Source organism: Homalodisca vitripennis, chromosome 2 (genome assembly GCF_021130785.1).
Source record: "Homalodisca vitripennis isolate AUS2020 chromosome 2, UT_GWSS_2.1, whole genome shotgun sequence".
Taxonomy (NCBI): Eukaryota; Metazoa; Arthropoda; class Insecta; order Hemiptera; family Cicadellidae; genus Homalodisca; species Homalodisca vitripennis.
Window position 1 is genome coordinate 10,850,573 of NC_060208.1, and position 10,610 is coordinate 10,861,182.

General features: G+C 40.8%; 1 protein-coding gene across 1 annotated transcript; it reads left to right on the forward strand.

Moving 5' to 3' along the window:
- The first annotated feature begins 8,276 nt into the window (after window positions 1–8,276).
- Window positions 8,277–10,106, forward strand: LOC124355533. The gene has a single exon (XM_046806697.1). It carries the CDS (start codon window positions 8,277–8,279, stop codon window positions 10,104–10,106), a length of 1,830 nt encoding a protein of 609 aa, XP_046662653.1.
- The last annotated feature ends 504 nt before the right edge of the window (window positions 10,107–10,610 follow it).

Sequence of the window (10,610 nt, forward strand, 5' to 3'; positions counted from 1 at the left end):
ATTTGCGTTTATTTTCAATGTTTCCGATTTCAAGTCGATTTTAGCAATCGATTGTTGGAACTAAGTGCATACCGAATGAATGGTTAGGAAAAATCGAATGTACCAGTTAGAGCAGCCTGTACAAAAAAAGACCGATAGTAGCTAGTGCGTCTTATACCCCCCCCCTCCACACTACACTCCGCGCCCCCAACACTGTTGCCAGTTTTACTTGTATGATAAATTTACTGGTCCGTCTCCACATCAAAGAACAACTGACGGCCAGCAGAAATATGGCAACACCGTCTGTGTCATCGGACTACTTTGGTGCTGTATGTTATAGTATTAACGTCAACGATTCTTCTGCCAGGTATCTGAAGTTGTCAGATTTGCTAATGCTAGGTTTGGAAATTGACCGCTCTGAATTTACATCGGGTGTACCTGTAGTCCAGCTTTAGTAAGTAACATGTCAGGCAGTATACTGTGTACAGGGAGTGGAGCTTTGTACAGTGGACAGTGCGTGTATGCATTGATCGTACTTTGGTTATAATTTGTACGTAATTGAAGAATATTTCGTGTTTACAAGATAGGATTACGCAACACCAAAAGTTACGACTAGGGTTCTCTGAGGTTGCTTGCAAAATTTCAAGTGTATATCTTATTTCATCCTAAAGATGTCCTGCAGACAGATAGAAAATCATACAGAAAATAAATGTTTACATTATCCTGACAGACAAAAGAGAAATTTTGTGAATAGGCGTCGCTGACCCAGCCAAATTCCACGGTTGGGCGTGCACCATTATACAACTCATTCCTGTCTATGTAAAAAACTGGTTTATGCCAAATTTATAGTTTACAGGTGAATTAATATTTCGCGAGATATCTTCCCACGTGGTAGATTCACATTTTTTATCCTTAAGTTAAGTTTCACAGCAGTGTTTCAGTGAGCTAGGGGGTGGTACTGCTTTTTACTCTATGAATAAGCTACATATTGTGTTAATATTTAGCGTGTTAAATTATCATATGTTAGTACTCTGCTTATTTACAAATTTATTTATTTTGCTATGAGTGCCATTCACCGTAATACAACTCAGTGTTGTCTATATTGGAATAAAGCTTCCTTGCAAAAGTCAAGTATATAGGTCATTTCGTTTTTGAGATAACTTCCAGGGAAACAGAAAGACAGACAGACAAGAATAAAACTTTTCCAGTCCCCCGAGTACTAGGCTTCACTAATGCTCAGCCTATTAAATACGGTTATTGATGATGAGTACGTAATGACCCTTTCTAGGGTCCATGTTTGGCGCAAACTAATTTTCTTGTTGTCACTATTACGGCCGTATCAAAAGGTCGAAGCGAAATGCCTCAATCACACGATTCCTTTTGTAGATGTAAGCCTTAGTTGTTACAATTACGGCAGTGTCAAAAGGTCGAAGAAAATGCCCCAATCACACGATTCCTTTTGTAGATGTAAGCCTTAGTTGTTACAATTACGGCAGTGTCAAAAGGTCGAAGAAAATGCCCCAATCACACGATTCCTTTTGTAGCTGTAAGCCTTAGTTGTTACAATTACGGCAGTGTCAAAAGGTCGAAGAAAATGCCCCAATCACACGATTCCTTTTGTAGATGTAAGCCTTAGTTGTTACAATTACGGCAGTGTCAAAAGGTCGAAGAAAATGCCCCAATCACACGATTCCTTTTGTAGCTGTAAGCCTTAGTTGTTACAATTACGGCAGTGTCAAAAGGTCGAAGAAAATGCCCTCAATCACACGATTCCTTTTGTAGCTGTAAGCCTTAGTTGTTACAATTACGGCAGTGTCAAAAGGTCGAAGAAAATGCCTCAATCACACGATTCCTTTTGTAGCTGTAAGCCTTAGTTGTTACAATTACGGCAGTGTCAAAAGGTCGAAGAAAATGCCCCAATCACACGATTCCTTTTGTAGCTGTAAGCCTTAGTTGTTACAATTACGGCAGTGTCAAAAGGTCGAAGAAAATGCCCTCAATCACACGATTCCTTTTGTAGCTGTAAGCCTTAGTTGTTACAATTACGGCAGTGTCAAAAGGTAGAAGCAAAATGCCCCAATCACACGATTCCTTTTGTAGCTGTAAGCCTTAGTTGTTACGATTACGGCAGTGTCAAAAGGTAGAAGCAAAATGCCCCAATCACACGATTCCTTTTGTAGCTGTAAGCCTTAGTTGTTACGATTACGGCAGTGTCAAAAGGTAGAAGCAAAATGCCCCAATCACACGATTCATTTTGTAGCTGTAAGCCTTAGTTGTTACGATTACGGCAGTGTCAAAAGGTAGAAGCAAAATGCCCCAATCACACGATTCTATTTGTAGCTGTAAGCCTTAGTTGTTACGATTACGGCAGTGTCAAAAGGTAGAAGCAAAATGCCCCAATCACACGATTCATTTTGTAGCTGTAAAGCCTTAGTTGTTACGATTACGGCAGTGTCAAAAGGTAGAAGCAAAATGCCCCAATCACACGATTCCTTTTGTAGCTGTAAGCCTTAGTTGTTACAATTACGGCAGTGTCAAAAGGTAGAAGCAAAATGCCCCAATCACACGATTCATTTTGTAGCTGTAAGCCTTAGTTGTTACAATTACGGCAGTGTCAAAAGGTAGAAGCAAAATGCCCCAATCACACGATTCATTTTGTAGCTGTAAGCCTTAGTTGTTACGATTACGGCAGTGTCAAAAGGTAGAAGCAAAATGCCCCAATCACACGATTCCTTTTGTAGCTGTAAGCCTTAGTTGTTACGATTACGGCAGTGTCAAAAGGTAGAAGCAAAATGCCCCAATCACACGATTCCTTTTGTAGCTGTAAGCCTTAGTTGTTACGATTACGGCAGTGTCAAAAGGTAGAAGAAAATGCCCCAATCACACGATTCCTTTTGTAGCTGTAAGCCTTAGTTGTTACAATTACGGCAGTGTCAAAAGGTAGAAGCAAAATGCCCCAATCACACGATTCATTTTGTAGCTGTAAAGCCTTAGTTGTTACGATTACGGCAGTGTCAAAAGGTAGAAGCAAAATGCCCCAATCACACGATTCCTTTTGTAGCTGTAAGCCTTAGTTGTTACAATTACGGCAGTGTCAAAAGGTAGAAGCAAAATGCCCCAATCACACGATTCATTTTGTAGCTGTAAGCCTTAGTTGTTACGATTACGGCAGTGTCAAAAGGTAGAAGCAAAATGCCCCAATCACACGATTCATTTTGTAGCTGTAAGCCTTAGTTGTTACGATTACGGCAGTGTCAAAAGGTAGAAGCAAAATGCCCCAATCACACGATTCATTTTGTAGCTGTAAACCTTAGTTGTTACGATTACGGCAGTGTCAAAAGGTAGAAGCAAAATGCCCCAATCACACGATTCCTTTTGTAGCTGTAAGCCTTAGTTGTTACGATTACGGCAGTGTCAAAAGGTAGAAGCAAAATGCCTCAATCACACGATTCATTTTGTAGCTGTAAGCCTTAGTTGTTACGATTACGGCAGTGTCAAAAGGTAGAAGCAAAATGCCCCAATCACACGATTCATTTTGTAGCTGTAAACCTTAGTTGTTACGATTACGGCAGTGTCAAAAGGTAGAAGCAAAATGCCCCAATCACACGATTCATTTTGTAGCTGTAAGCCTTAGTTGTTACGATTACGGCAGTGTCAAAAGGCAAAGCAAAATGCCTCAATCACACGATTCCTTTTGTAGATGCAAACCTTTGTTGTTACGATTACGGCAGTGTCAAAAGGTAGAAGCAAAATGCCCCAATCACACGATTCATTTTGTAGCTGTAAGCCTTAGTTGTTACGATTACGGCAGTGTCAAAAGGCAAAGCAAAATGCCTCAATCACACGATTCCTTTTGTAGATGCAAACCTTTGTTGTCACTATTACAGCCGTATCAAAAGGTCGAAGCGAAATGCCTCAATCACACGATTCCTTTTGTAGATGTAAGCCTTAGTTGTTACAATTACGGCAGTGTCAAAAGGTCGAAGAAAATGCCCCAATCACACGATTCCTTTTGTAGATGTAAGCCTTAGTTGTTACAATTACGGCAGTGTCAAAAGGTCGAAGAAAATGCCCCAATCACACGATTCCTTTTGTAGCTGTAAGCCTTAGTTGTTACAATTACGGCAGTGTCAAAAGGTCGAAGAAAATGCCCCAATCACACGATTCATTTTGTAGCTGTAAGCCTTAGTTGTTACGATTACGGCAGTGTCAAAAGGTAGAAGCAAAATGCCCCAATCACACGATTCATTTTGTAGCTGTAAACCTTAGTTGTTACGATTACGGCAGTGTCAAAAGGTAGAAGCAAAATGCCCCAATCACACGATTCATTTTGTAGCTGTAAGCCTTAGTTGTTACGATTACGGCAGTGTCAAAAGGCAAAGCAAAATGCCTCAATCACACGATTCCTTTTGTAGATGCAAACCTTTGTTGTTACGATTACGGCAGTGTCAAAAGGTAGAAGCAAAATGCCCCAATCACACGATTCATTTTGTAGCTGTAAGCCTTAGTTGTTACTATTACGGCAGTGTCAAAAGGCAAAGCAAAATGCCTCAATCACACGATTCCTTTTGTAGATGCAAACCTTTGTTGTCACTATTACAGCCGTATCAAAAGGTCGAAGCGAAATGCCTCAATCACACGATTCCTTTTGTAGATGTAAGCCTTAGTTGTTACAATTACGGCAGTGTCAAAAGGTCGAAGAAAATGCCCCAATCACACGATTCCTTTTGTAGATGTAAGCCTTAGTTGTTACAATTACGGCAGTGTCAAAAGGTCGAAGAAAATGCCCCAATCACACGATTCCTTTTGTAGCTGTAAGCCTTAGTTGTTACAATTACGGCAGTGTCAAAAGGTCGAAGAAAATGCCCCAATCACACGATTCCTTTTGTAGATGTAAGCCTTAGTTGTTACAATTACGGCAGTGTCAAAAGGTCGAAGAAAATGCCCCAATCACACGATTCCTTTTGTAGCTGTAAGCCTTAGTTGTTACAATTACGGCAGTGTCAAAAGGTCGAAGAAAATGCCTCAATCACACGATTCCTTTTGTAGCTGTAAGCCTTAGTTGTTACAATTACGGCAGTGTCAAAAGGTCGAAGAAAATGCCTCAATCACACGATTCCTTTTGTAGCTGTAAGCCTTAGTTGTTACAATTACGGCAGTGTCAAAAGGTCGAAGAAAATACCTCAATCACACGATTCCTTTTGTAGCTGTAAGCCTTAGTTGTTACAATTACGGCAGTGTCAAAAGGTAGAAGCAAAATGCCTCAATCACACGATTCATTTTGTAGCTGTAAACCTTAGTTGTTACGATTACGGCAGTGTCAAAAGGTAGAAGCAAAATGCCCCAATCACACGATTCCTTTTGTAGCTGTAAGCCTTAGTTGTTACGATTACGGCAGTGTCAAAAGGTAGAAGCAAAATGCCCCAATCACACGATTCATTTTGTAGCTGTAAACCTTAGTTGTTACGATTACGGCAGTGTCAAAAGGTAGAAGCAAAATGCCCCAATCACACGATTCATTTTGTAGCTGTAAACCTTAGTTGTTACGATTACGGCAGTGTCAAAAGGTAGAAGCAAAATGCCTCAATCACACGATTCATTTTGTAGCTGTAAACCTTAGTTGTTACGATTACGGCAGTGTCAAAAGGTAGAAGCAAAATGCCCCAATCACACGATTCATTTTGTAGCTGTAAGCCTTAGTTGTTACGATTACGGCAGTGTCAAAAGGTAGAAGCAAAATGCCCCAATCACACGATTCATTTTGTAGCTGTAAACCTTAGTTGTTACGATTACGGCAGTGTCAAAAGGTAGAAGCAAAATGCCCCAATCACACGATTCATTTTGTAGCTGTAAGCCTTAGTTGTTACGATTACGGCAGTGTCAAAAGGCAAAGCAAAATGCCTCAATCACACGATTCCTTTTGTAGATGCAAACCTTTGTTGTTACGATTACGGCAGTGTCAAAAGGTAGAAGCAAAATGCCCCAATCACACGATTCATTTTGTAGCTGTAAGCCTTAGTTGTTACGATTACGGCAGTGTCAAAAGGCAAAGCAAAATGCCTCAATCACACGATTCCTTTTGTAGATGCAAACCTTTGTTGTTACGATTACGACAGTGACAAAAATGCAAGAGGCAAAGCAAAATGCCCCAATCACACAATTCCTTTTGTATACGTAGCCTACGCCTTAGAATAACAGTAATGGAATACATCTGTTACGAAGAATTTAACGAATTCTCTAATCCTCAATTCGCGCAGTGACGTCGGAGTTATGAGAAAGTAGCCTGTGGCCTAGTTTCTCAAGTTATTAGAGGAGGATATGTAGGTACCGACTTTGGTGATTGTCATTCCACGGCTTTTATCGTCATTTAGAAAGTTGTCTTTTCTCTTCTTAGCAAATCGTAATGGCCGGTGTATTACTCGTGATCGTGTTCTGGTTTAAATTAAGCTGTTGTGAAGCATGTGGGACAAGACTGAGTAACATTTTATTAATTCGGTTCTTTTAATTGCATTTGTCTACCATATTGTCGCGTGGGGTTTACAAAATAAAGTCATAGTTCAAGAGCTGAGAAGCAATTCGTTCTGTATAACAATTTTTGTCGTGAAATCTATAAAGAAATTTACTGTAAGAAAGAAATTTAGTCAGTCAGCCGCACCTGTTTTCGTGGAGGTCCACTTCGGAGTGCACCAAAAGGGTTAAAAATATGAAATTGTATTTTTCATATCTTGACACATTTAAAACCGATCATCAGGTACGTAAATATATGTTACATGAACAATATACAGGCTCTCGAAGTGGTGACTTCTTCTCGTTGTCTACATTTATTTCTAAGGAATAATTCCTCTTATTGATTTAAAGAAAAACAGAAGTGTGTGCTTGCTTATAAAGTGCAACTTGACTCCCTCGACTCCTGCCATATTGGTAAAATACTGTGTGACTGTCAGTAATATCGAACATATGTCTGAATAAACCACAAAACAGATAGTTTGGCAGACCTTTATCATAAGGGTAATTTCATATGAAACCAAACCAGTGAAAGAAAATTGGTTGACCATGTGTTCTGAGTTTTGGTATAATTTTGGAATATTTTTGTAGAAATCGATGGAATCTTTATGTTAGCATGTAATCAAACATTTGCACCTATTAATTATTAGACGGAGTACACTTACAAGAGTAGAGAAGTTTTCTTTTCAATAAAACAAACTGTAAATGTCGGAAACTATATGTATTGAACATAGATATATATACATTAAAGTAAGGCTGGAATGGTGGGGACCAGGTGGGAGGGAAGGCGTGGGTGGGGAAGGTAATGGTCCATTCAAGAGCCTGCAGCTCAGTCTTGGAACAAATTTTGCTCACTTCCCCGCCATAAATACCATTCGGTAGAAGAATAACTTCTCCTCGCGCTATTGATTTTGTGCAAACATTCTTTACCGGTCGTAAATTGTGGACGGAGACAGTGTGAAAATGAGAGGTTACCGTAGAAAAGTTCATAGCTTGGTTACATCTTCGGATTATTTCGGATGGGCACGAAAATTTGAAAATGTCACTTTCAATTTCGAAATATCCAGGATCGAATTTAATACCGTTTCCTGCCTATCTCTATCATTTTAAGTCGAAACAAAACTAAAATGTGTCATACCATTTGAAACTCACGATAATCTTTGTGAACCTTAAATTCTATTGATCTCAAAGCAGGTGTTTATAGAGCTGTGTGCTGTGTGTTATGAAGGTGGTTTAATCATGGTTTATGACTATTATTGTTCAGAGCATTCTTAATAAAAAAGGAATTAGTTAAATTTTGTTTTTTACTTAATGGAATAAGCAGATCCTCGTAATTTCACATTTAAACGGTTTCTAGTTTGATTTGGTGACGATTAATTCATAAATACTAACTTAGGTGTTTTTATGACGCAACTGGAATACTTTAGGTGAGTGTTTAAGGTAAGATTCGGAAATGAGTCTGATTTTCGTAATTTACACAATAACACTGTGAATGTGGAGTTCGCCTTCTTCTTAACCCAGCGTCAGGAATCTGACCTGATGTGACAATGAGAAAACATCTTCACCTATTTATCGCACTATATTTTGTAGCCTAGACTGCCTCTGATGTCGAAACGATGTAAAGAGTTCATTTCAGGCTTCTTTGTCACCGACTTACCTGGATCTCTTCAGACGAACATGACTCCAGATTCCAGGAGTCAAGTCTGAGACAGCGTCAGATTCCAAATGCTGCACTAAGACGAAGGTGAACTGGAGCTAAACTCAACATTCACATTGAATCAACCCTTCCCACCATGACTGCGTTGTTTTATGTGTTGTCAACTAAGATAGAAATGGTTTGTCCCACTGTAATAGTAAGTGAAGCTCGCTATGTACAAGTGGGGTTAATGAAACAAGTGGTGCAAAGAGTCCATTCGCAACAGCTCTGTCAGGACGTGCAGACGTCACCGATGTGTCACAACACTTGGACACAATCTATGTGCGGATGTGATCAAAGAGTCCATTCGCAACAGCTCTGTCAGGATGTGCAGACGTCACCGATGTGTCACAACACTTGGACACAATCTATGTGCGGATGTGATCAAAGAGTCCATTCGCAACAGCTCTGTCAGGATGTGCAGACGTCACCGATGTGTCACAACACTTGGACACAATCTATGTGCGGATGTGATCAAAGAGTCCATTCGCAACAGCTCTGTCAGGATGTGCAGACGTCACCGATGTGTCACAACACTTGGACACAATCTATGTGCGGATGTGATCAAAGAGTCCATTCGCAACAGCTCTGTCAGGATGTGCAGACGTCACCGATGTGTCACAACACTTGGACACAATCTATGTGCGGATGTGATCAAAGAGTCCATTCGCAACAGCTCTGTCAGGACGTGCAGACGTTACCGATGTGTCACAACACTTGGACACAATCTATGTGCGGATGTGATCAAAGAGTCCATTCGCAACAGCTCTGTCAGGATGTGCAGACGTCACCGATGTGTCACAACACTTGGACACAATCTATGTGCGGATGTGATCAAAGAGTCCATTCGCAACAGCTCTGTCAGGACGTGCAGACGTCACCGATGTGTCACAACACTTGGACACAATCTATGTGCGGATGTGATCAAAGAGTCCATTCGCAACAGCTCTGTCAGGACGTGCAGACGTCACCGATGTGTCACAACACTTGGACACAATCTATGTGCGGATGTGATCAAAGAGTCCATTCGCAACAGCTCTGTCAGGACGTGCAGACGTCACCGATGTGTCCCAACACTTGGACACAATCTATGTGCGGATGTGATCAAAGAGTCCATTCGCAACAGCTCTGTCAGGACGTGCAGACGTCACCGATGTGTCACAACACTTGGACACAATCTATGTGCGGATGTGATCAAAGAGTCCATTCGCAACAGCTCTGTCAGGACGTGCAGACGTCACCGATGTGTCACAACACTTGGACACAATCTATGTGCGGATGTGATCAAAGAGTCCATTCGCAACAGCTCTGTCAGGACGTGCAGACGTCACCGATGTGTCACAACACTTGGACACAATCTATGTGCGGATGTGATCAAAGAGTCCATTCGCAACAGCTCTGTCAGGACGTGCAGACGTCACCGATGTGTCACAACACTTGGACACAATCTATGTGCGGATGTGATCAAAGAGTCCATTCGCAACAGCTCTGTCAGGACGTGCAGACGTCACCGATGTGTCACAACACTTGGACACAATCTATGTGCGGATGTGATCAAAGAGTCCATTCGCAACAGCTCTGTCAGGACGTGCAGACGTCACCGATGTGTCACAACACTTGGACACAATCTATGTGCGGATGTGATCAAAGAGTCCATTCGCAACAGCTCTGTCAGGACGTGCAGACGTCACCGATGTGTCACAACACTTGGACACAATCTATGTGCGGATGTGATCAAAGAGTCCATTCGCAACAGCTCTGTCAGGACGTGCAGACGTCACCGATGTGTCACAACACTTGGACACAATCTATGTGCGGATGTGATCAAAGAGTCCATTCGCAACAGCTCTGTCAGGACGTGCAGACGTCACCGATGTGTCACAACACTTGGACACAATCTATGTGCGGATGTGATCTCAATTGGTGATTTTCAATTAACATGTTCAATAATGTTCCTAGCTAACGGACTCGTATTGGTGTTAAAAGTTATGTTCTCAACTGATTGGACATGTTGAGACGATGATTTGTTACGTATCAGCAGGTTGAGTTTGGATGGAGATATGAAGGAAAATTAAGACTAAACAAACATTATTGTTTAGACACGACTTAGAATCATCTTAAATGAATATAAATACGTATAACATCTCGTATTTCTAATACTACGGAAATAACGAAAAACTAAAATTACAAGATATGTTATTATTTAATTTAGTGATTTTCAGATAACTTGTTGAATTATATGTCATTTTAAATAATTAGAGACTATAATTTGAAGTTGTGCATCACTGTTCAAAAGGCAGAGACCCAAGTGCCCGTTACATGGGATGACTACTTGGGCCACTAAGAGTCGGGTTTTGGGCATCGGCATCGATCGAAGGCGCGCGGTGTTTTTTTTAAATAATCAACACAGATTCCATATGAATGCGTTTTT